The 25,802-nt window shown below is 51.4% G+C and overlaps 6 protein-coding genes across 6 annotated transcripts; 2 read left to right on the top strand and 4 right to left on the bottom strand.

Moving 5' to 3' along the window:
• Positions 1-3,973: 3,973 nt before the first annotated feature.
• Positions 3,974-6,311, top strand: HOO65_050159 (R3H domain-containingprotein; the record flags this gene model as incomplete). The annotated part of the gene is made up of 2 exons (XM_071003217.1): positions 3,974-4,447; positions 4,665-6,311. 2 exons carry the CDS (start codon positions 3,974-3,976, stop codon positions 6,309-6,311), a joined length of 2,121 nt encoding a protein of 706 aa, XP_070858218.1.
• A 1,793-nt stretch (positions 6,312-8,104) lies between these two features.
• HOO65_050160 (ARS-binding protein 2) lies at positions 8,105-10,669 on the bottom strand (the record flags this gene model as incomplete). Its single annotated transcript, XM_071003194.1, has 2 exons — positions 8,105-10,216; positions 10,280-10,669. 2 exons carry the CDS (start codon positions 10,667-10,669, stop codon positions 8,105-8,107), a joined length of 2,502 nt encoding a protein of 833 aa, XP_070858219.1.
• Positions 10,670-13,744: 3,075 nt separating this feature from the next.
• HOO65_050161 (putative methyltransferase) lies at positions 13,745-14,683 on the top strand (the record flags this gene model as incomplete). The annotated part of the gene is made up of 1 exon (XM_071000798.1): positions 13,745-14,683. The coding sequence occupies one exon, from the start codon at positions 13,745-13,747 to the stop codon at positions 14,681-14,683; it is 939 nt and encodes a 312-aa protein (XP_070858220.1).
• A 513-nt stretch (positions 14,684-15,196) lies between these two features.
• On the bottom strand, positions 15,197-17,025 carry HOO65_050162 (Sds3-like protein; the record flags this gene model as incomplete). The annotated part of the gene is made up of 2 exons (XM_071003288.1): positions 15,197-16,474; positions 16,627-17,025. The coding sequence occupies 2 exons, from the start codon at positions 17,023-17,025 to the stop codon at positions 15,197-15,199; spliced, it is 1,677 nt and encodes a 558-aa protein (XP_070858221.1).
• Positions 17,026-17,669: 644 nt separating this feature from the next.
• On the bottom strand, positions 17,670-18,887 carry HOO65_050163 (uncharacterized protein; the record flags this gene model as incomplete). Its single annotated transcript, XM_071000799.1, has 1 exon — positions 17,670-18,887. The coding sequence occupies one exon, from the start codon at positions 18,885-18,887 to the stop codon at positions 17,670-17,672; it is 1,218 nt and encodes a 405-aa protein (XP_070858222.1).
• A 3,550-nt stretch (positions 18,888-22,437) lies between these two features.
• On the bottom strand, positions 22,438-25,428 carry HOO65_050164 (uncharacterized protein; the record flags this gene model as incomplete). Its single annotated transcript, XM_071000800.1, has 1 exon — positions 22,438-25,428. The coding sequence occupies one exon, from the start codon at positions 25,426-25,428 to the stop codon at positions 22,438-22,440; it is 2,991 nt and encodes a 996-aa protein (XP_070858223.1).
• Positions 25,429-25,802: the final 374 nt, after the last annotated feature.

Genomic DNA, 25,802 nt, shown 5'->3' on the forward strand with positions numbered 1-25,802 from the left:
GAAAGGTAATGTAAACGAAGAGTACAGCTGAAGGTAGAATAGTGAGCACAATATCTGGTAGGTAGCAAGGAGATAGAGAGTACATAGTCAATGAATGGAAGAAGCTGTGACGTCCAGGTAGATGGAAAGAAAACCAAAGGCAGACGGGAAATTCACCATCTGCAAAGCGGTAGGAAGTCCCAGTTTTTATATGTCTGCCGTGAGAGTACTGCAACCATCTCAGTTTCGACCATCTGTTTTCATACAGGTTGTGGCCAGTTTCCGGGAACATGTAATGTTAGTCCCATGATTTTTATGGGTACTCCGGAGCTCCGTTTCTACATTGCAGCAGATGTCCGGCAACGGGGATTAGCCTAGCGGTTGCACCGGTTGCGGTCTTTCTGTTTCTGCAGCCAGTGTACTTGTTCTGGGTGCTGAGGGGAGGAGGGGGTAGAAGTTGCAGCCAGCATGCTTTGCGGTGCAGAAGCAAGTGCGGTGCAAAAGCATGAAATAGAAGAGATAGAAAACTACGGATGTAAGGGCATCCGAAAACAAAAAGACGATATGTACGAAGGGTAAAGCCTTGGGAGTCAAAGTCCCAACTGCCAAAGTCAAGAAGTGAGGTGACGTTCACGTACCCCGATGGATGTTAGTGATAGGTTACTAGAGACTAGTCCAAATAGTGGAGACTAGCTACTCTGACTGTGATGAGAGCAGCTGGAATGTTGCTATTAATATACCTGATTGAAGTGTGTCCTTAGGGTCTAGGGTTAAATGACAGTGTCTTGGCTGGGGCTGGCTGACTCCAGGGCTAGCTTGGGATTGTGTACTTGCTTGTCCGAGTCTTTTGACTTTGGTTGAAACTTGGTGTTGTTGTTGTTGTTGTTGTTGTTGTTGTTGTTGTTCTCGTCTCGTGTGTTTATGTGTTTGTGTGCTTTATCTGCATTGTTATGACGTACTGTTGTCATAGCAGGCTGCGATGCGTGAGCTGCCTCAACCAGGCACACACAGGCTTCGGCCAACGAGCATGTGGCTTTACAAGTTACTTTTTTAGGCGAGCATTACAGAGAGATGGGCAGAAGGAGAGGGAGAATATGAGGGGGAGGGGTCTTGTCTCGTCTCATGTCTTGTTTTATTTTGCGGGCATAATATACAGGCCAACACGAAAAGAGATTTGACAAGCACGTGCAGAAGGAAAGGAAAAGAAGGACAAGAGAACAAGGCTGGAGTTGATTAGGGGGAGACAAGAGGAGAGGAGAAGAGAAGAAAAAGAAGGGGACAGCAGGCTGGTGGGTGCGTGTGTTAATTAGAACAACGGCAATATTAGGGCTTGTCTGTGATTATCAAGGCCTGCGTTGCGGTGGGAGTGCGCCTGCGTGCACCTGGACCTGCGCCTGCGCGTGCGCTCTTCATTTTCTTTTCTTCTTTGGCTTGTTCTTTGCTTCGGAGGTCCCTTGGTTAATGCGAACAATGCACGGAAAAAGACCCATTGTTTATTTTTTCTTTATTTTTATTTATTTATTTTTCCTTGTGTGTTTGTGTTGCTATTTCTCAGGGGGACGAGAGACAGGGTCAATAGTACAAATGGAAAGGGGAGTCAGGCATAATAATTGCAGACGGGAACAACAAGATGGCAAGTTAATATTGCAAAGCAATTATTTATTTTCCGATATTTTATTGTTACAGACAGAGCTAAAGACGGAGGAGAGGGATAAGAAAAATTGAGGCCTCGAGGTTGGAAATGCACCATGGGCTGAGCTGAGCCACGCTAATACAGCTAGAAGAGACGGCGATAGAGACGCAGCAACGACGAGCCAATCTTGTTTGTTTGCTGCGGGTTTCCTGTCTTCACTCGAATAGGGGAGAAGAGGGAGAGAGAGAGAGAGACACACACACACACACACACACACAGAGGGACAAGAAAGCGAGGCTCTATGGCGAGGAGAGAAAGACAAGAACGAGAAGGAGCGAAAAGGATGAGGAATGCAGCTTTAGGGTCGGATTTCTCGTAAGGCGTAAGGGGCAAGGCAGGCACAGGCAGGCACAGGCAAGCAAAGTTGATAGCAATGTGTCTGTCTATCTATCTGTCTCTTTGGCTTGTCAAAGATGCTGGCTGGTTGGATGGCCGGCAGGCTGGGCTGGGCAGTGGTCTGGCCCAGGTCTTGGCTGCTGCTGACCATATCAGGAGACAGAGACCTGAAGACCAAGACCCTGTTTCTTCACCTCCCTCTCTCTTTTGTTTTCTTCTTTTATCATCTCTGTCAAGGCGGAAGGAATACCGGAAAGGTAGAGACGGAGCAGGGACGGGGAAACGAGGATTGGGATGAGAGGGGGAGGAGTTGGAAAGAAGCATAGTATAGGCAGGGCGTGGTGGTAGGAGGTGGCAGTAGCAGATCCAGAGCCAGATTCAGCCTGATCTGATCATCTAAATTATTATCATGGCTGCCATTGATGCTATTGATGTTATTGTTGTTACTGCTGTTGTGCTTTGCTGTTGGTGGTTCCTCATGCTTATAACAAGTCCCTGGTACTCAGCCTGGTATGCAAGCTCGAGCTGCTGAGCGAGTACTCGGTACATGGCCACATTGTGTGAATGATGCCCCGCTTTTTATTTCATGCAGGCTTTACTAGGTGCTCAAGTGCAGAGGCCCTAGCTTTGATTTTGTGTCGTGTGAGAGTCGAGGAGGGAGACCGAGTATGCAGAAGTTGCTGTTGATGTTGACGATGTTCTTGTAGTCATGGTGTTGGGTGGTGATATGTATGTATGTTGGTTGCTTAACTCCTGATCTGTCCACTTGGCTCGCCTCCCCCTGTATTTTTTAGCACCTGATGCGCTAGGCTGTCCCGCTGACCGTCCTATCTCCAGGCCACAGCTGTGCTGTAGCTTCGAGCACCCTCTGAAAGCCCTGTTACCAGTGCCCCCATTTTTAATACATTATTTTACAGTTGGCTGTGTTATTTAATTTCTTTTTTTGGTGCTTTAACTCTCCTTTTCTTTTCTTTTAATTCTTTTTTTTTTTTTTCTTTTTTTTTGGCATCGTCTTTTTTATTATTTATTCATTTATTTATTTTCCATCCTCTTTTCTACTTCTCAAAAGACTGTGGCTTCATTCTTTTTTGTCTTTAATTTTTTTTTTCATTCTTTTTATTTTTATTTTTATTATCACGGACTTTTCTTTTCCTTTTCCTCTTTTTGCATGTCTGGCGTTGAATTGAAGATTTTGACTGCCCAAAAAAGAGAATTAAGAATAAGTTTTTAAATTTTTTTAAAAAAAAAATCACGACAGAAAAGGACGAACAACGACGACGACGACGACGAACAGCTCAACGAAACACACGAATTGACGTGAATTAAGCACGATCTTTTTTTCCTTCTCTTCGTCTTTTGCTCCTGCAATCGAAACGAAATCCCATAAAATTATAGACACTAAAGAACCCATTTAGCAGCTTTTGCTTTTTTTTTTTTCCTCTAATCTTGTTTTGTACACGCCATCGTTCCCTCATCAGCAACACCACCGCCATCCATCCCATCACCAGCTCTTTCGTCTCGGCTCATCCCAAGGCTTCTTTGCTGGCACCTTGCTCTCAATCATTCCCTCATTTCCTACTCTCCATCCGGTCCCCCGATCCCGCTCGACCCGATCGATCTCGACTCTTCCCAACTCACACGCTTCTACCTCCTTATATTACGGCCGTCACCCCCCCCCCCCCTATTATTTTTTTTCTTTGGCCCTGTGTCCCCGCCCCGCCCGCCAGCTGTCCGCCTTCATCCGACAGTTGCCGTCTGCCTTCGCCAGAGTGACAGAGTGACAAGGCGTGTATTTTTTCTCTTGAGACTTGGTCAGCCTCAGTATTGAGTTGAAAGCACCTGCACTGCTACTACTATTACTACTACTCTTGCACTTCACTCTTCCCTAGAAGAAGATTCTCTTCTATCCCCCTCTCCTCTCTTCCCCTCTTCCTCTCTTCTCTCGCTCGTCCTTGTCCGCCCGCAATGAGCACCCAACCGCCTCCGCCTCACGACATCTATGTCGAGTATCACCAGCAGCTGCCTCCCCCCAGTCGGTCCCCCAACAACTCGAGACCCTCTCCCAGCCAGTATACCGCTCCTGGCTTTGCTTCTACCATGACTCTTCCTCGTCATGCTCAGAGGGGCTACGAGACTCTGGGGTCGTCGGCCCTGTATACCGACCACTTGTCCAATGGCTATCGGTCCATGGACCACCTGTCCAACTCCAACCCGCCGAGTGCCAACCCTGCTAGCAACACTGGCAGCACCACCACCACCGGCGGCGTGTCTCCCGCCAATAGCATGGCGTACGGATATGAAAACCCCAGCTCTAACAACAACCACAACCACAATCCAGGTGCCTGGGCCTACTCAGCCGGAAACGTAGCCACTATTAATGGCTCTCTGAACGGGGCTAGCCGCCAGCGGCCTATGGCGCGCCGCGCAGCTCTACCAACAGTAAGTCTCTAATCTAGGCCTTTGTAGCAAAGGTGACTTTACCACGCTTTAGTCCTCTTTTCTCTACTGATTGATTGATTGTTGTGTGTTTCGCTTTTGCTTTTGTTTATCTCATTGTTTGTCTCATTCCATATTTTATTCATTTTTTTTTTCTTTTTCACTCACTCTCACTGTCCCTCAAACTCATACAAAACACCTGCTAACGACGACTCCTTAGGGCTGGGCCGACAACTCATCTCTCGCCATGCACTCACACTCCCCCCAGTCTGCCTTTGCTCCCCATAGCCTTGGCTCTAGCCACAGCCACAGCCATCTCCCCGCCGGCCTTCTCATCGATCAGGCCATGTCCGCCGCTGATATGCGTGGCCCGCCTGCCGCCGACTCGGACCAGCTGATCCCCACTGCCATCGTGATCAAGAACATCCCCTTTGCCGTGCGCAAGGAGCAGTTGGCCCAAATCATGGTTGACATGAACTTGCCCCAGCCCTACGCTTTCAACTATCATTTTGACAATGGCGTCTTTCGTGGCCTAGCTTTTGCCAACTTCCAAAACCCCGAAGACACCCGTGCCGTCATTGAACGTATGAATGGTCTTGACGTCTCTGGTCGTAAACTGCGTGTTGAATATAAAAAAATGCTGCCGGAAGCCGAGCGCGAGCGTATTGAACGCGAAAAGCGCGAGCGTCGTGGCCAGCTTGAGGAGCAGCACCGTGCTCCCATGCTACACCAGCAGCCATCGCTACAGTCCCTCACTGCCGCCAGCACCGTCTCCCGTGGTGGAAACAACAACGGCAATAACAACCACAGCCACAATGGAGGCAATGCTATGAACAACACCTCAAACCCTTCCAGCAGCTCGTCCACCATCCCCAATGTCGACCTCAACGACCCCAACACCTTGGGATTCTACACTGAGCTGACCCTCTTCAAGCGCGACGATTCGCGTGAAATACTTGTCTTCCCACCCACAATCTCGCCTGAAGACCGCCGCCAGATCCACATCATTGCCCATCACATGGGTCTCGAACACCGATCAGTCGGTGAGACTGATGTTCGCCAGTTGCACATTTACAAGAAGCGCCATGAACCGTCGCCTACTGGGCTTACCACCATCAACTCGGCTAGCTTGGATGCCCACCGCCGTGGCCTGAGTCGTGCTGCTACCTTTGACTTTGCCACCGACCAGCCGCGAGTCATCACCAACTACTCGTCGTCGCACGCCATGCACCGGCCCGGTCCCACCATAGAATATCCCATGTCAGCCGAGCCTACCGCCCCTGGTCTGCCCAACAACCTGCGTGCCGCAAAGAGCTTTGCCGACCTGCGTTCCATGTCGCCGAGTCCCTCGGCCAACAGCACATCGGGTGGCTACCTGAACACATCGGGCCTCAATGCCTTCGCTACGACCAATGCCGGTCTTAGCCGCCTCAATGAGTTTAGCAGCGGCAATGGAAGCCCCTCCCTGTCGCCCTCACCTACTCTGCACCTGAACCCTGGTGCTAGTGGCGTTGCCGATCCCACAATGGGCCTTTCCTCGAGCATGGCTGGTCTGGGTCTGGGCTACGACCCAGCCATGGCCGCCCAAGTGCAGGCCCAGGCCCAGGCCCAGTCGCAGTCACGTGCTGCCGCACCCGGAGCCATTGGTAGCCAGCGACCGGGGGCCCGTCCAGGCTCGGACCACTCTACATCTCGCAATGTGCCGGATCGCCAGCCCCGCAACCCAGAGTGGAGTGAACAGCAACAGACAGGCTTCTCGGGCCGTAGTGCTAGAGCAGCCAATGGAAACGGCCATATGGCGCGTGGAAGCGACTCTTCGGATAACACTCGTTCGACAACGGCAACAACTGGCAGCCGTTTCCACTGAGGGAAAAGCTTGCAAGGCTCCGGGGCTGGGCCTATACTATAACCTCTGCGTCTTTCTGTGCTTTCTTGCTGAATATCGTGCGTGCTCTTTTTGGATGTTTCTTTCTTGCTTTGCATGGCTGACAACCGACTGGCTTTTTCTCCTCACTCTCCTTGTCTTTTTGCTCTCTCCTCAACTCAACGACGCCACACTAAGCCTGGCCGGTCTTCTTTTTTTTTTCTTTTTTTTTTCCTTGTTACCAAAACGTTTGCTTCCGCAATTCTTTGAACCTCATCTACGACTGATTGATGCTTACGATGACGAATCTGATCCTGGATAACTTTTTATTTTTTGCTTGATTTGTTCCTTTTTTCGTCTTCTCTTTTGCCTTTTTTGCTTTTCCTCTTCTGGTTCCAAGATTCCGCGATTATTTTTTCTCGCGTTGCTTTTTTATTATTGTTACTTGCTATACCATGTCTCTCCCCACGTCTTACATGATGGACTCGCCACGCTAATTCTTTCTCTCCTATTTCATGTCCCCCCTTTCCCCTCTTCATGTCTTGGTCTCTATTTACGTTCATGTCCCTTCCCTCCTACTGTCTCCCATCTCCCGCCTGTGGTGTTGTCCATTATCTTACGAATTATGTCGGATCCTCCCCCCCCCCCCAATTTACTACTTATTGAAGACATTTTTACACCATTGCCATTGTTTGTGGTGTTGTTGCTCCTTATGTTGTTGATGCAATTGACGTTCATGCTATTGGTCCTTTTTTGTCGTTGTTATTGAATTGTGTGTTTGTCGCCCACCGCCTACAGCCCGACTACCAAGTCTCTGTGTCTTGATAGTATAGCTTTGTTTACTTCTGATATCTAATTTTCCCTAGTCAACATCCGTTCCCCCTCTATTCTTGCTTTTCCTTTTTTTTTCCTTCTTCTCTATTGTTTTTTTCTTTCTTTCCAGCGCTGTGAATGCTCCTCTTTTCCTTGCTTTTTTTGTTGCACGACGATTTTAAACGATGATTCTGGATTCCCTTTTTTTATCTGTTGTTTAGACTAAGCGGTGTGAACCTTCAGAGCTTGAGATACGGATGGGCTAGATCGAGGAGGGAAATGAGGAAGAAAAGGAGAAGGGGGTGGGTGTGGGGGCTGGGGGCAGGTATGAGGAGGTAGCGTAGCGTCAAGAAAGGAGGGCTATGCTTTATGGGGTTTTAGGAGTACGCTGAATTTGATTTCTTCTGGTTTGATCTTATTGTCTGACTTGCGTGATCTATGTGATGTTATGTTACTTGTTGGGGAGGGTAGCGCGTGCTCTTTGCTATGAATGCTCTGCTGGGGCGAACAAGTTGTGCTTATTTCAACAGGCAGGTGTAAACCTGTGCAAGTGCGCCTTTCTGAGGCGACTGCAGGTAAAATGACTGCACACATGTGTCTCCTCCGGCATGGCTTGAAAAGTCATCGACTACTTTGTCTTTGTATTCATCTTTGACTCTTCGACTGTTGTAACGCTGAGGATATCAACAATGTTACACCCCAGATCCACTTTATAGCCCTTATGTTACACGCACATCGTTTACCCGCGAATTAGCCGGACTAGCGAGCGAGGCAGACGTGAGGCGACCCGAACAAGGCAAAGGCCTGGCTGTCGCCCGCAGCAAGGTAGAAAGTAGACTACTTCATTGTGTCATTGTGTCAGTGTGTCAGTGTGAGGGAAAAGGCGGCGCACAATCTAAATTTGTTGTATCTTGGCTCTATTAACTCGGCCCTTTGCGGCGCCACTCGCCCCCCTTGGTATACCCCTCACCTCACTATGATGATCAATTCTTCACCCATTCGCGCTGATGCACATTGATATCTGCCTCTTTGGTCACAACCCCCGTTATTATGCGGTCTTGCACATTGTGGCGTGTTTCAGTCGCCTTTAGAAGCTCCGTGTACTTGCGTTTCCAGTAATCACCGGTCTGGTTCATCTCCTGAGGCGGGCGATCGCCGTTGGTAAAGTGGCGCGTGGGCTGCCCAGTCCCGTTAGGATTGGGTCTGGTCGAGTCTCGTCTGTTATTGTGGTCGCATCCGCTAGTGTTGGGTCTGTCGCCTTCTCTCCTGCTAGACCCATCTCGACATCCAGAGGGGCAAGTCGGCTGACCAGTTTCTGCCCCTGTTGGCGTCGCCTCGGTGGTTTTATACACAGTGGCGCGATTTGTAAAGGACGCCGTGATCCCTCCTAGGCGATACTCCCAGGCTAGCACATAGCGCGAATATTCAGGGGTAATCTCTGCACGCGTAAAGCGAGGCCGCTTATGCAGCAGAATCTTGCCACCGGCTAGCACGGCTACATTAACAAGAAAGGCCTCCTTGGTCTTAGCCTTACGATGCAGGTCGAGGAAGGTCGTGTCGACAATTCCGCGCGCCTCAGAGATGTCGGCTGCGTGCGTTGGCTGGCCCTGGGCATCGACCCATTCAGCTGTTAATGCGCACATCAGCAGGAAGTTGTACAGGCTATCAAGGTTTGTCGGATCGCCCTGGTCGTCACTGTACGGATTTGGGAACGGCTCGGTTGTCGGAGTCGATGAGGCTGCCTGCGGCGGGCGTGGAGACTTTTCGCTGCCAGCCTGGCTCGACTGCCGCACTGACGGAAAGTTCAGGTTGCCCTCAACAGTGCGAGTGGGCGGAAATATATCAGTTGGGAAGGTTGAACGCTCCGACGACGCGGTATGTGGAGCATCCTCGTCATTGCTATCGTTGCTAACATCCGACATCTCGTCATCTGACGTGGCCGCGTAATGTGGCTGGTATTCATGATGCGAGTGCCCTGATCTCATCGGTTCATGCAGCGTCGCGCGCATGTGTGTGGGTGACGTTGCCAGCCGGCCTGTGCCATTATCGCCCGATCTTACATCAAGAGACGTGTTTGGCCTAGGCGGACGAAGTTGGTGGTGAAGAATGGACGAGCAAGATGGTTGCTGCTGCGCATGGGCCCTGGGCGATAGCCGTGGCAGCTGGATTTCGCGCGTAGGCGAGACATCCATAGCCGATGCGTCATCGGCGTGTGGGCGATTTGAGGGCGGCCGGCCGCGAGTCTTGCCACGTGACGTGCTCCGCCACGCAGAAGATACGGCCTTGGCTCCGTACCGCTTCTTTAGCTTTGTTATACACGAGGCTGGAGCTGAAGTTGGCCCGCACGAATCATCAGACCAGAACACCGGTCGTGTTGTGCCAGGAGCGTTGACGGCGGACTCTGAGCGAGTCTGGGGTTGGCTACAACTGTGGCTGCTGGAGCTGTGTAAGGTGCTCTCACTAGCGTGGTGGTGCCATGTCCCATTGGCTGGCGGCGGCGGGTTATACGGCCGCAGCTGCTCGCTGTGTGAAGATGAGGTGGTGGACGGGCGTGCTGGCCAGTTCCATGGCTGAGGTGGCGAGGGCTGCGGGTGGTGTGGCTGGTACTTGGGTTGTGGCTGCTGGTGTGGCTGCTGGTGCGGCTGCTGATGCGGCTGTTGGTGCGGCTGTTGGTGCGGCTGCTGATGTGGCTGCTGATGCGGCTGTTGGTGCGGCTGTTGGTGCGGCTGCTGGTGTGGTTGATGTGGCTGATGGTGCGGTTGGCGATGCGACTGGTGTGGCGAGCCCTGGTATCGCATCTCAACGTCACTGTGAGAGTGGCGGCTGGTACGGGAGTACGAATCTTCATGGTATTCGCGGCGCAATGGCGATGCCAAGCCCGCCTTGTGCTCATTCTCGTCGGCACGCTTGCGGCCTCGCCGAGGTCTAATATGCGGCAGAAGAGCGCGCAGAGCCATATCATCCTCAGGCGGGACGCCGTCACGCATGTGAGTGCCAACAGGATTAGGATCACTAGGGATCTCGATCCAGTAGACGTGTTCACGACCAATAAGGTACTCAAAGAAGGCGTCTACGTGCAAGGAGTGCATCCATCTCTGTATGGGCCGTTAGCAAATACCGAAGCAAACATTGGGGAAGGGGGACTGTCAACAGCATACCTTGAGCCGCACGGCATATTGCTGGATTTTCTGAGTGCTCTGGCCCTTTGAATGGTCTGGTGGCTCAACACCAAGGGTAAGGGCCAGCTCGACCCAAGTCTTGACCTCTTTGGAGTCTAGCTGGCAAATCAGCTCGTACAAGCGGAAGGGCGAGAAGGCCTTACCGTCGCTCTTGGGCAGCGTGGAAAAGGCTTCGCGCAGTGCGCTGACGTCACAATCCGGTGATACAGCAGGATTGCAGTACAAGATGAAAGCCACAAAGGCATCCTCAATGGTCTCTGCTGTTACATTTCGGCTGGGAAGGGCAACGCGTGGGGGTGAAGCAGGCGGCGCAGAAGATTTGCGGACTGTGCTTCCAGGCGCCGGTTGTGTGGGCGCAGATGCAGACATGTGAGCCACGCTGTGTGGCCGCGAAAGAGGCTGCGTAGAAGACATAACAAAGGGTGTGCGGAGACGGCTGTTAAAGCCAGCCAGCGGAGAAAGAAGGAAGTGAACGAGGAGAAAAGGACAGCTTGACCCGCGAGTCCCAGAAGATGCTACCAGCCGAGGGCAACAAAGAGAACAATTGTGCAATGCTGCAGTAGTGCAACAAGAGGATACAAATAATACCCTATTGGCCGGAAATGGGATTAAGCTCTGCTAAATTCCAGGAGGCGGGTGCTGACAAGTGACAGCCTTGCTTGCCGTCTTACAAGGACTTTATTTTCCTCTTGTTTGGGGGCGAAAAGACTTTGTTTAAGACCGAAAGCGCGGACTGTGCAAGGAGAAAGGAGAAAGAAGCAAGAAGCAAGGAAAAGAAAAAAAAAAGAAAAAAAAGAAAAAAGAAAAGGAACAAAGAAATATAGAGGTGATGTAACAAGTGGAAGCACGAACGAAGGCACGAACGAAGGAAATAAAGAGCCGAAGCACGACCATATAAGATCGATCTAGTTTCCTAGAAGTCGCACCAAGGCCAAACAAAACTCGTGGGTAGAGAGAGTGCGTGTCAAAAAGCGGATAAAAAGTGTAGAAGGACGAGAAAGAAGGAAAAGGGTGCGCTCAGATTCAAGAGGGACGAAAGGAAGGATAAAAGAAGAAATCCTAAGCTCTGGGGTTAATCTTGTCTTTTTTTTCTTCCTTTTTTTTTTTCTCCCTATCGTTCTGCACGGCCCCTCTCCTCCCACTGCCCTTTTCTAACAAGCGGCGTAAAAGGAACAGACAACAAGTTCTTATGTCGCTTGGCTAGTCCTGAGATGCAAATAAGAGGCTTAAGTTTAAGGATGATAGAGACACCCGGAAGTTGGCATTGACAACAGCCCCCAAGTTTCTCAAGGGACGGAGAAGGAGAAGAAAGAGTCTCGAGTCTCCCAGGCCTCTTGTCCTTAACACACGCTTTGCCCTCAGCTCACAAACTGAGCGATAGCAAGCGATAGTAGTGTCAGCTTCGCGGCTGTCGTCTACATAACGCCCACCTCCTTCCTCGAATGTGGATAGACCTGCGAGAAAGAGGGAAAGAGCCAGACTCGGGGTCTTTCCATATTGAGTAAACAGCCTTCTTTTTTCGGCTATTGCGCGTTAAGCCTTGCTTAGTTCTTTCTTTTTTCTCTCAAGTCCATATCCAACAACCCTCCACCCTTCCTATATCCCACATCCCGAATCCCTAAACTTGCGACTAGACATAATCTGTGTTTAAATTTGGTGGCTCCAAACACAACCACATCCCGAAAAGCGACATCAACCGTCAACAGGCTCGCGAAGCTTGGAACTCTGTTTTACCTTTTTTCTTCATCCGGGTTTCCATAAATAGTCCTTCGATGTCGACAGACCTGCACAACTACGCCGACTCCCGGCGCCAACTCCGCTTTTCCACTGGCCTCTCTCTCGCTCTCTGCATTACTTCTTCACTGCTTATTGAGGCCCAGAGAGGAAACTCACGGGTGGTGTGCCGCGCTGGGCAGTCTTGGGAGGAAAATGCTACCCTGTGTTCTTGTTTGGTGGGTTGCTTTGTATACTTCATCTAGGCCCTATTTCTCTAGAAAGCTTGAGCTAACAAGCTCCTCCCCTGGAAAACCCATCGTCCCACTGACCTCTCTCCCCCCTCCCTCAGACACTGGCCGCTCTCTGCCCTAGTCACTTGGTCCTGCTGCTCTGTGGAAGCTTAGCCCGTTTTTCCCTGAATTACTTGTTCCTTTCAAAAAGGCTGTCTTAACGCCGTGAAACTCAACATCAAGAATAATTTACATGCAATAATAAGAAGACGGGTTTGGCGCTTCATTCCAAGGGCGGAAAGCGGCCAAATTTATTTCCCCTTCCCCTTTTCGGAGGGTTTCTTGCTTGGAAATACAGCATTGCTGCTGTTAGCTTGGGGAAATTGGTTGCTCTAAAGCAATGGCTGCTAATACGCCTATTACGGTATCCCGTCGTACTGATAGAAAATACCCTCCATCGTATCCATACGATTCTCTCAGTGTTTGCTTATCCTTAGAGTTAGTTAGCACTGCTTGCTAGCCCTATATTTTCTGTCGTCTCTTTCTGTGGCTCCATCCTTCTGGCACCCAAATGCTAATTTAGTACCGTCTCCAGCCTAACAGGTAAGCAGAAACTTTCCAAGACCCTAGCTATAGAAAGCACGGCTGCGATCGTACCTAGAGGGTTTTGGGGGCTGAAACTGCCATAACTAGCGATTTCCGAACGCCCCGGCACGCGCCAGCACGCGCCAGCAAGAGTTGCTTAAACTTTTCTATCCACATGTAGCAGGGCGTCAATCAAGGAACACGTAGATGCTCGGGCAAACAACGCATCGAATGGCAAAGCCCTCATGGTCGCCCAAGAGCAAGATTGGAGGGAGTATCGAGGGAGCCAGCCAGCACTCTGCTCCGCACCCTATGGATATTCCGGCCATGGAGATACGGATAATGAATAACCTTGATACAGCACGCTAGCCCTTTACTCCGTGAGCGCCTCAACTTATTGCCCGGATATTAGAAATCCCCCCAGTTGACGGATGCAAGCAAAGGCCGGAGTTATCTCTCCTCTTCTTCATGCGGCTATCGCCCTAAATCCAACCCCTACTAACCCTAAAAATATGACATCCTTGTATTTGCATTTGCAATTGCCATCACAATGTCGCCAGACGGACATACGAGCCCTGATTTGTAATTGGTGGACAGTCAGCGCTAATATGACGCCACAAGCCCATATATGTAGTCATACAGGAGTCTGCGTTGCACACTCTCCATTCGTTATCATGTTGGTGAGATGGGGGGAATTTTCACAAAGATATTATAAATCGAGTGGCACCGCATATTGAGGCAGACTTGTATATAAGATGGTTACGTTCGTTCCAAGGCCCACCACCAGACAGTGACTGACTATTTACCCCCGTTAGGCCAGAATCATCTCGCACAGCACTTATAAAGTTCATTGCGTATATAGTCGGATTTCATCTGTCCATATTATATATACCCGTATTGTATATGCCTCACAATGGCTGCAATTTCCACTGTACCCACCCCCGCTCCTACTAGCTCCGCCTCCCAGATACCCCGTGGCGATGTCCATGCCACTCTTAACTTTTACCGTGCCCCCTCTGATGGCAGCCCGCCAGTAAATCATGTCTCTGCCAACGGTCACAAGACCAACTTCGGCGAAGATCCGCAGCGCGTGCTGATCAGAGACCTGCGTGGCCATCCGGCGCCGGCCTTGGACATCGAGGGGTTCCAGCTGGTACGGCCTGATGGGATTGGTGCGGGAGGGCTGGAAACCGCGCCAGAAAGCGTCTTGACTTCTGCTACGGCCGCCATTGCCGCTGGCGCCCATGACCAGGACGAGACCGATGCAGCCATCCGCACCGTGTACTACCCAGAAGTCGAGGCCCTTCTGCTAGCTAGCATCCCCGGCGCCAACAGGATCCACATATTTGACCACACCATCCGACGTGCCGTCCCCGGTGCGCCCCGTGGGCCCGTGGCTATGGTGCACATTGACCAGACACTGTCTAGTGTACAGAAGCGCGTGCGGCGCCACCTGCCGGAGGATGCCGACGAGCTGCTGCGCGGCCGCTACCGCATTATAAACGTGTGGCGGCCAATTGGCGCGGCTGTTGAGTCACACCCACTGGCGTTTGCGACATCGTCATCGGTTAGTGATGCGGATATTTTGCCCGTGCGGCACCAGTATGAGAATGGCTATGCGGGCGAGACGGCGGCGGTTAAGTTTAACCCGGCCCAAGAGTGGTGGTATCTCAGTGGCGTGACGCTAGAAGAGAGAATCTTGATCGAGTGCTTCGATAGCGAGGCATTGAAGGATGGATCACAGGTCAAGGGTGGACGTACGCCACACACGGCTTTTGAACATCCAGAAACAGCGGCGGACGCACGGCCTCGGGAGAGCATTGAGGTCAGGGCTTTGGTATTCGGGCCCTAATGGTAGAAACGATGACTAGGGTTCAGGCATTTTGCATGGGAAATAGTTACAGTCACGAAGGGGTGGGCGCCGCAATGGGTCACATGAATAATGAATATAAAGCTCCGCTGAAACCAAGAAAACTGCAAAACAATGATGCCAAACAAGGAGACCAACCAAAAAGAAAAAAAGGAAAAAAAAAACAATTGAGAAGAACAGGCTCGCTCTGCCGAACTGCTACATGACAGCTATTAGGAGAGCCCTAGGGGCGAAAAGGAAAGTAGGGACACATAAAAGCATAAATAAAGACAGCCGCAAAACGCCTCCCCCACAAAGACCGGGTATCGAGAGAACAGGGACATTAGCACTAGCGAGCCAGCCGGTCAAATCCGTTAAAGTGGATGGATCGAGACGGGCCAGGGATTTGAAAGGAAAAAAAAAAAACGGCAGAGATATGGGAGAGAGAAGGGCAATCGGGAGACTTTAGAAGCGGACATACAAAGTCATGGATGAACCTTCAAACCCTGACAGCCCTTAGTTTTTGCGGCCCTTTCCTCTTGAGCTTCCCTGCCGACTCATGCCCACGCCGTTTGCACTGCTCTGACGACTCATCGACACACTTCCCTTGACACTCAACGACTCCTTAAGCCGGCGAGCACCGGAAATTGCATCCTTGGCCGCCGCACCGCCACTACCAGAGCCACTGCCATTGCTATTGCCGTTGCCATTGCTGCTGGCCGTGTTCTTAGACGGCGAGCCGCGCACAGCTGACTCATTGTCAGTGATGCCTAGCTCGCGACGCAAGGCCTCATAGTTGGAGTTGCGAGGGCGTGCGGCAAAGGCCACATACGTCTCCTGTACGCTGGGCTGGGCGGCAACTTCGAGCAGCTTGCGCAGGCCACCGGTCTGCAACAGCGACGCACCCTGCTGGTGGTGTTTGTCAAAGGTCTTGTATAGCTTCATGACTTGCAGGTCTGAGTTGATGTCTTCGGAGCCCAGGCTGGACGGGAAGTTGCTGTCGACTGACCGCAGGTTGGCCTTGAGATACTGGGCCGGCTGCTGTGGTGGCATCTTAGGCATTTCCGTGCCGTGGGCCAGATCAAGATTAGCGGGGATCTCGAAGGAGGAAATGGCCTCCCAGCCAATGTAGCGGTCCTCCGAAAAGTTGGGGTTAGCACCCCGCGTGCTGCGTGTTTGATGGGAAACCTGCCGGTCCATGGCCGGCGCATCGTCGTCATCGTTGTCTGAGACGCTTTCGTTGCCTTCGCCCGAGCCGAAGCGATGGCGCAGCATGTATCTGTGGGCCGCCGTGGCCGCGGTGTTGTACGTCATTGCTAGCTCTTTCTCAGTAAAGAGCTTTTCCAGGCTGTAGATGGGGCCAGCATGCTTGGCCGACAGCCGTAGCTTTTCGGACTGCCACATAGGGGTGGCATCTGTAGTGTCAAGCACGCGTTTGACCGGCGCTGGCGAGCCGTCATCATCGGCACCACGCTTCCGCTTCTTTTCGTGGCTGCTACCGTTAGTCGAGGCCAAAATGTCCTCTTGTTCTCGGCGAGTCCGGGTCCGCTTTGTATTGCCACCAGGGGAAGACGGCCGCAGAAAGCTATATTGGTTGGAGTGAAGCATTAAAGCCGAGGTATCGCCGATCTCAAAAGCCTCCTTCTCCTTAAGAAGACGGTGCTTTTTGGCATTGAGGGTATTGATGAGACGGTCGCGGAGGGTTTTAGCGAGGCAGTGTTGCTCACGTTTGGCAGTTTCAATACGGTAGTTGTATGTATTTTTGCTGGATTGAATGCGGGTTTTGTAGTCATGCTAGAGGTTGAAGGAAGAAAGGAGTTAGTTGACGGCTAGAAGTAAAAGGCAGAGAGAGGGTGGCTATGGGGAGAGGAGAGCCCGACGGGCCCGCCCGCCCGCATTTCTAAGCAAGATAGATGAAGAAAAAAAAAGATGAAAAAAAAACCTACTAGCTGCTTTGTCAACTGGAAGTCCCTATACTCATGCACATCGCTAATCGACTGTGCCCACTCTTGAAACCGCGGACCGGCCATCTCCAACAACGTCCGGGTCGACTCATTTGGATGATTGGTGGTTTGCGTCTTGGCATGTTCGACGCGCATTTCCTCCAAAATCTCGAGGGCGTTTTCCGAGTACGGATCCATTCTAGTGACTAGTGCCGAGTCGACCTGCACGCGCTGGAGATGATCCCGATACTTGAGGTCCTTATCCTGGCTGAACTTCTTCTGCAGCTGGTCTAGTCGGTCGGCTAGGTCTTTACGCTTACGATCGCGTTTGGCTTGGGCTGCGGCGTCGGGCCGGCGGGCCCCAGAAAGTGGCTGGGCCATGGGAATGTCGTTGGTAGACATTCCGATCGAGAATAAAAGCCAGCAACGCCGGGGAGAAGGCGGGCGGAGTGAGATGAAATGTGGCGATAAGGAGACGAATCAGAGGTCACGAAAAAGAACACCGAGCAAGGCCGAGATTGGCGATGTTTTCTTCTCTTTTTTTTTTTCTTTTTTTTTGCCTCAGACGAAAAATTGATCAACGAATAAAATAACAGATAAAATAGAATAAAAACCGCTCTCGTGGCCTTTTCCGGGCTCCGCTTGAGAAAGATCAACACTCTTCAGCCGTTAACAAACGAAAGTCGCGATGGCTTCAAAGGAAATATTGAAAGAATTATAAAACATGAGATTAAATTCAGGGAGAAAAAAAAAGAATTAAAAATAATCTAAACGGATCGAAAGTGCCGCTGTGGACCCGCTTTTTCTGTTTGCTGAGAACGGCGTCATAGAGCCACTTATCGTGACTGGTCATTGGTCCGATAAGAAAGCTTGTGGCTTTGTCTATCACATCACTGTAAGACTTGCTTGTGGAGAGCTGGTAGCAATTATATTTTGTGGGCTTGTCTGCTTATAAAGTAGCGGACCTGGACTTGCTGTATAGCGCACAATTCCCCGTGCATACCTACTACTAATCTAGCCTTGCCCTGCTTTTTTCTTTGTTGAATTTACTGTTTCACGGCCTCTCGGATCTTCTGGAATTGGCTCATGAAGCCTGCATACCCAGAGACCGGCGCTGACTCCTGCGTCGAGGACGTCGCTGCAGCTTTACCACCCGGAGTCCTCGCTGCCTTTTCGGCCGCTGCTTTTGCCTCTGACGCTCTGAGTAGCTGCTCGTGTCTCTCAGTCACCATCAGAACCAAGCTCTCAATAAACTTTGTCCTGCCTTTTTCTTCCACTGTGCCCTGCCATATGATGTTGAGGTCCTTGAGCTTCTCGATGCGCGACGTGGCATTCTCGACGCCTGTAATTGGGTCGTCTTTGTCATCAAGCAGGTCTGCGATTTCCTGACGCAGCTTCTGCAGCACCTGCTGGCCCTTCTCTTCCAAGCTTTGATCGTCTGAGCCGGGTTCTGGCGCCGAGACGGAGAGAAACGAGGATGTAATAGATAATTCCGACGGCGGGAAAACAAACTCCATCGCCTCGCCAAACGTCCGAATCACGCTTTCTAGACGCTCGCGTACGACGGTAAGTCTCTGTAGCTGATGAATGCACTCCGGGTCGTTTGGGCTCAGCTTCAAGAAGTCGCTGCTACTCTCGGGATTTACATCCTTCGTTGTGTCTTTTGACTCCGTGGCCATGGCTGAGGGCGGGGGGGCAGCTGCGTCTAGCGTGGCTGTTGGTCGTGGCGGAACTACGGTCGTGCTGTCGATGCCTTCTGGTACAAACTTCTTGATGTCATCTTGCAGCGTCTCATCTAATGCTTCAGAGAGACCCAGTACCTCTCCACGCATCAGCTCAACTTCGTAGGCCAGACGACCGCTGCCACGCAAGATATCGTCAGTCATTTGTGTCAGAGCAGCTGTTAACCGCGTGCTGTGCATGTTGAGCTTGGTAGCTAAGTCTTGAGTCTCATTGCAGATTTCCGCCAGTGACATGGACGGCTTCGTAGACGAAGAGGCAGACGTAGAGGCAGGTGTAGATGCAGACGCAGACGAAGTAGACGTGGCATGCATGGTCCTGATTGAACTAATCCGCAGCGAGGGCAGCACACTGTTTAGATAGTCAACCGGATCAAACGACGGGTCTAGGAAGCTGTCCAGAAACGGGTCGCTGAGATGTTCTGGCCTGGGCTTACTAGGCTGTGTCGTCTTGCTCGTGGTAGTCTTTTGCCTGGGGGTAGGGGTGGGCGAAGCCACACTGTTTCCACGCTTTCTCGAAGCCATTTGAGTAGCAGGTGGGGAGGGAGATGGAGTTGGTAAAGCACAGCTATGAGTTTAGACAGCAAAGTGTAAGGCAAATACAACTCTATGGCTGAGTGACCTGTGCTGGACGAGATGGACTAAGCTCGGGCTTTGATAAGTGAAGGGAAGCTAGCTTTGGAGGTCAAAGTAGACATCAGCTGTCAGGTACCGTCTTGCCAGCTGCTGCCCTCGTCGTCATTTAAGCCACGTGATGCAATGCATGGTCAGCCGATATTTAGCCGAGGAAGCTTCTGATCCCTAGGCAACGAACGAACTTGCTGGCATCATATTGGGGGGGAATTTGTTTGGCTTTTGCCTTGTATCAGGACAATTTAGAGTTGAAAGCCAAAGCAACCCACCGAAAGTCTTGCCGCCTTTTCCACCATTTTCCTCCCTCTTAGCAAATTCCAACTTTGTGATCTTTCGCCTTCTTCGTAACAACCTCGACTTTCTTCTTCATCTCGCTCAACTTTTGCTGCCTCGTCTTCGTCTCCGCTTACATAAGCCAAATCGCCTTTTCTTATCTGTTTCTCCCCCCCCATCGCCGCCCATCACAGCCGCCGCCGAATTTACTTAGTCACTCCTAAATCGTCACCCTTTTTATTGTCCTACCGCCCTTTTTTTATTTTATTTTATTCTCTTCTTTTCTTGAGCCTCATTTTCGTCGTGTTGTTTTCTATCCAAGCTTAACCAAAATGAATCCCGAGTAGTGAGTTGCCCGCCTCCGTTGTCTTCTCCTTTTACCTTTTAGTCCGGTTTCTCCATCTGTGATGCTTCAAGCCAGCTAGCCAGCCTCGTGATCAATCTCTGTACCACCCCTCCTACTGGCTGGGTTTATTCTGCTACCTTCCCCTATCGTCTTTAAATTATCTTGCCGGTTTTTCTGCTGCCTCGGTCCTTGGCCCATCTCCCCAGCCATCCGCCTGTTGCTGTGCGATGCTGGCTCTATTAAGCCTCGTGGGCTTTTACTCTTTTATGCTGTTTCAGAGCCAAGCTAACCTGTCTGTGTCTCCTATTAGAGCACCCTCCCCGCCGCTAAAGGCATTTTCAGTGTCCCTTGTTGCCTTGTCTACTTCACTGGCCACTCGCCGCGCTGGCGTCATGTCCACATCTCGTTGCCGATAAATGCACATGTGCCTCCTACATGTCTTGGGATCCTCCCACAGTCTACAGCCATTAAACGCCCATCTCCCCTCTCTTCCTCCCCCCCCCCTCTGTTTCCCTTGCCCCTCCACTATCCACATGCTAACCCTGACGCCTCATCTCTGCCAGATACGACTACCTCTTCAAGCTCCTGCTCATCGGTGACTCCGGTGTTGGCAAGTCTTGTCTGCTGCTGCGTTTTGCTGATGATACCTACACCGAGTCGTACATTTCCACCATTGGTGTTGACTTCGTATGTGGCTGCTATGATGACAACCTCTTATTCCCTCTTCCTCTCATTCATATTGCCGTACGCTAACTCCAAGTTCCGCCTGTTCCTCCGTAGAAAATCCGCACTGTAGAGCAGGACGGCAAGACCGTCAAGCTCCAGATCGTAAGTCTCTCTACATCTCTGCTATTCGTTATCCGTCTCTACCTACCTACCCATCCTAACAATCTCTTCACTCACAGTGGGATACTGCTGGCCAGGAACGCTTCCGGACCATCACTTCATCGTACTACCGTGGCGCCCACGGCATCTGTGTCGTCTACGACGTGACCGACGAGGACTCGTTCAACAACGTCAAGCAATGGCTGCAGGAAATCGACCGCTACGCTACAGAAGGTGTCAACAAGCTGCTTGTCGGCAACAAGAGCGATATGACGGAAAAGAAGGTCGTCAAGTACGAGGTCGCCAAGGAGTTCGCTGACAGCCTCGGCATTCCCTTCCTTGAAACCTCAGCTAAGGACGCCTCCAACGTCGAACAGGCCTTTATGACCATGGCTCTGAAGATCAAGGAGCGGATGGGCGCGTCGACTGCCAGCAACACCAAGCCTAGCGTGCAAGTCGGCCCCGGTCACGGCGTGAACACCTCGTCCAGCGGTCCTTGCTGCTGAGCTAGCTAGCTAGCCAGTCGTTGACAGATTAGGTTGTTCTTGTTTTCTTTGCCCTTTTTTTTCTGTGTTCCTCTATCTTCAATGTCCCTCTGCCTCTCTTGTTGTTTTCGTTTCCTAAATTCCGGTTCTCTTATGCGTCTGACGAGGTCCCTTTTCTTCTTTCTCTACTACCACTATCACACCCTTTGCTTTCTTTCTTATTATGTCCTGTCTCTCCGTTCTTTCTGTATTTTCTCTTCTCTTCTTTTGTTTTCTTCCTAGTTAACGTCCTGTGTGTGTTTTCTTCTTCCTTTTTCCTGGTGTTCTCCTTGGTCCGTTCCGTTTCGTAACTCTCTTTCTTCGTATTAGCCCTACTATGGTCTTCTGGGCGTGCTTTGGGCCATGAAACCCAAGGATGTGGCGTGTATGGGCGTCTGCAGGTGTCTGGATGTAATGGGTTTTGCGTAGCCTGTAATTAGATCAAGAAGATAGAGGGTCAGAAGGACGGGGGGGGGGGGGACATGAATACAGATAAGCAAATAACTGACTTGATTGAATGACAGGGCGCATATCCCTGGTCTCTCAAACTGTTTCCTGAACAAAACGCCAAGAACGGGAGAACAGAAGGGGCTGTCTTAGAAGCCTGGCTACACCTGTGAAACAAGCAGGCTACGAGACAGGCAGGGGCGGCAGTACTAGAACAATGTGATGAGAATGGGGAGATCGACAAAGAGAAGGAGGGCAAGTAGACTAACGAGAGCCGAACAAAGATGAGACATGCACGATATAGTGGAAGAGTACAAATTGGGCGGGCCACAAGGGGAAGAAGCACGATGCAATAGAACACATATCACGCGAACCCAGAAGCCAGGTCAACTTATGCTTATATGGACACTACTGTCTTGCTTTCCAGAATAAGAAAAACGTCACCTTGGCAATACGGACATGCACATTTGCTAATTAATTGATGGTCTTGACAAGTTTAATAAATCTTTGATTTTCAAAGAAGATGTATTTCCTCCCGAGATAGAAGAATTACGCGAGTCAAACGTTAACCTATCGTTGTTTTGACGTAAGGAAACAAAAGAATGAGGAGGAAAGAAGAGGAACGCATGCCCTAAAGGCGGACTTGAGCAACTAGATAGAAGGAATAAGAAAAGAACAGGAAAGAAAAGAAACAGAGCGACACGGGCTCCAAGCTTGGACTTGGGGAAATAAACAGAAAGAAGAAAAAGGGAGACAAAGGGAAAAGACAGAAAGACAACAAAAGGGTCCTGGTATATCCATAAGTAACAAAAGAAAAGCAGAAACGAAGAGACAAAAAAAGAACACAAAGGAACGACGGCCGGTACTACGAAATCCACTCTAAACATCATAGGGATCTTGAACTAGAAACCGGGGGTGTTGGCAAGACGTAGCAAGAAGAGACGAAGGGAAGGAGACCAACATCTCGGAAGAGAAAAGAAAAGAAAAAAAAAACACAGGAAGGGAGAGTGGCAAACAGCCTCAAATCTTACGCAAGTCCCAGGAACCGCAAGGCCTTGTTATTCCCCATGAGCCGCGACGGCCGCCTGCGCATAAACAACGGCACAAAGCGTCGCTCGTCGGCCTCCAGTTCTACGTCGTCATCCTCCAGGTCAAAATCGTCCCAGTCGGACACGTTGATCTCCACGGCCGGGTCAGTGACGACGACATCAGGCATCAAGTCGGCAATCTTAGAAGACGCAGGCGATATGTTGCGCGACATGAAGCCACGGCCCTTGGGTGGCCGCGAGAGCTTAAAGCCGCCACCACGTGCGCTGGAGATGGGAGTTGGTGGGAGATAATGCGTCGACTGCGCAGACCCACGACGAGGAAAGGGAGAAAATGGGCCCTTTATGGGCGTGCGGCCAGCAGGTGACAGAGGGGGGCAGAACATCTCATCTTCGGCGGCAACAGCGGCAGCGGCAGCAGCAGCCGCCGCCGCAGCAACGGCCGCTGTGTTGTCGTAAAAGTCAGATATGCTAATGAGGACTGATGACACAGCATGCAGGAAGCTATCCGTCTCAGAAGGCGTAGCAGTGGAGGACAGAAGCAAATTAGCACGGCTAAGCGTAGGCTGGTCGCTAGACGGCGTGAAAGACGAGTAGGCCGAGGTAGCTGTGGGAGAAGGAGGACGGCAGGGCAGAGGGTTGAAGGGAGCCTTTTCAGTGCCATTAGCATCAAAAATCTGGGCAACCTTCATAATGTCGGAGCCAATCAGCTTCTGGATGGACAAGATGGTAGAAAGATGGTCCGGAGGGTAGTCTAGCAATAGATAACGGATGTGGGTATGCGCGGCCAGGAAGGTCTCAAGATGGGGGATAACCAAAGAGGCCAGCAGGTAGGGGTTGGTGAACGGGTTGTCCTCGGTCTGGTACATCAAGCGCTGTGACGTGAATGCCTGCATGGCGTTTACAATCAGGTAGCGAAGATCCAGTCTGCCGCTGCGAGACTCGCCCGTAGGCTTAGTACCAAGCTGCTCTAGCTTGCGGGAGACACTGCCAGAGAATGACTTGTCAACGCCATTTTGCGCGCCCAGGGCCAGGATGAAGTCGACCTTGCGCCGTTCCCGGTGGCCATTGGAGCTGATGGATTCTCTAAACACCGGCTTCCAAAGGCCATTGAGTTCGGGGAGCATGGGACAGAATTGCTGGTAGCCAACTTCGCTGCGCGGGAACTGCTTGTCTAGGATAGCGCGCAGCGAGTTTTGCACGCCAACGGCGGTGGTGATGTGTGAAATAGGCAGCACATGGAAGCGGCTGCTAAGGTTTTCAGGCTGTGGCCCGATAGGAGGAGTATGAGCTGGGGTGGGAGGGAATGAAGACAAAAGATGCTCGTCACTGATAGGAAGAGCAGTGCCAGTCACTTCTTCCTCTTCATCCACAGTCTTCTTAAGACTGCCACCAAAGTCGTAATCCTCTTTGAATATCCGCGTTTGCGGCGAGCTAGCACGGCGAATGCCGTCATTTAACAAATACGGCATAGGCGGCGGGGAGATGACACAAGAGGCCGGTCTTGAAATAACCACTCTGGGCACGGACGGCCGGCGGTGGTCTGAGGGCCTGGGTGCTACACAAGGGAAGATTCCGTTTTGGAAATTGCTGACAACCCGCTCCAAAAGGCTCTCGTGCGACTCGTCGCGAAAGAAAACGACCATGTCTTCAGTGAATGGCAGAAGTTGGCTTGGTGTAGCGGCTGCAGCAGCTACAGCGGCTGAGGCTCTGCGCACTGCCTCTTGTCTGATGGATTCCCTGCGCATCGACTCACGACGCATGGATTCGCGACGAGCCTCGCGGTGGTCCATCAAAGAGGAGCAGCTATCTTCTTGTCCAAAGGAAGACTTGAAGCACTTGTGGAATTTGGGCGGTGAGAGCGACTGTGGCCCCTGACTTTGCGCGTCTTTTTGGTGGGGCATGTCAATGCAAGAGATGGGCCGGCCATCATGGGGGACTCTGGCTGCGGAGAGCAGCTCACCCTTGGAAGGCGGTGTGCTTGGGGGGGCCTTCGACTTAGGTGTCTTTTTCACAGGTTTAAACTGCAGGGAGCGGGTGCGCTGTGGAGGCTTCACGGGGATAGGCAGCAGAACACGGAGGTCAGAAGCCCAGGCCTCGACGATTTTGTTGTCAACATGCTGCTTGCGACGTGGGGGATAGGGAGTAGTTGGAGAGACGCACGAATCTCTGCATGAGCTGCGGTCACTAGACACAGTCTCAGTTGGAGATACGGGACGCTCGTGCCGGGGCGGGCTGTCATTGGCAGCAGCCGCAAATACTGAAGTAACGCGAGAAAAGAGCTCGCGAGTAGCGTCGTCAACCTCTTCGATTTCCGCCTCGTTCAAGGGGCTGCCGAACATGTAAAAGGCGGCAAGATCGCCGAAACGGTCGGTGAAGCCATATACTGGGAGACTCATGCTCCGGGGACGGACAGAGCAGGCCGAGTATGGTTCTGACTGCAGATCTGAAGTCTTCTCATCGAGGGCCTCGGCGGCGCGCATGACATTGACCATGCGCTCTTCAAACGTCGATCCAAAGCAATCATCGTCCAGCGTGGGCTCTGGCGAGTCTGAGGTAATTGCAGCGGCTCCACCGCCGACAAGGCCTCTGAAATGGGTCTCTGCTATTGAGATACTGCCGTGGGCCTCTCGGTCAGAGATATACTGAATGCACATGGCATATGCCCGGGCAGTGCCGCCGTTGAGAAAGACGAGACGCTTAGCATCTGGCGAGCCAGCGCGGATGAAGTCGACGGCTGCGTCATGGCGGGCAGCGGCGGCATTGTGAATGTGGCGGACATATGTTCTGCAGTCGACGTTTGTCTCTAGATGTTCGGGAAGGTAGTTTTGGAGGCCAGGGAGAACGAGAATGTGAGGTGAAGCCGGCAGAAGACGCAGCTGGGTAGAGACGACTTCTGAGGGGCCTTCAAACACCACGATGCTGCCTTTTTCGAGCAAATCGTGGTCGATGGTAGAGGCTTTACGGGCCATTGCGATGAGGCGACAAAGCAGGTACAGGCAGAATGTGGTCCAAGTTGGAGCTAAACAATGGAGATCTGTGAGTATTTGGCGAGTGTCAGTTTATAAATGTCATCGTCTAGTCTAGTCTCTGTGTGCTGAAGCGTTCAGGGGGGGGCCAATGCGCTTGTACTTATGGCGCTGGGCGAGCACGGACGGCCAGTGAATAGGAGTAGCTGGGTAATTACCTTAAGTGGTAGAAACAGAAATCGATGTCGCTGACGTCGAGAAGAAAGAAAAAAAAAAAAGACCAGATATTCAAAGTCTTGATAGTTTGGTCATGAAGGAGCAGCTGTTTGGATTTGATTAACGTTTGTCCAAGGGAGAGTATCGAAGAGTTCGAAGCA

Source organism: Ceratocystis lukuohia, assembly GCF_044167205.1.
Source record: "Ceratocystis lukuohia strain C4212 chromosome Unknown Supercontig5_pilon, whole genome shotgun sequence".
Taxonomy (NCBI): Eukaryota; Fungi; Ascomycota; class Sordariomycetes; order Microascales; family Ceratocystidaceae; genus Ceratocystis; species Ceratocystis lukuohia.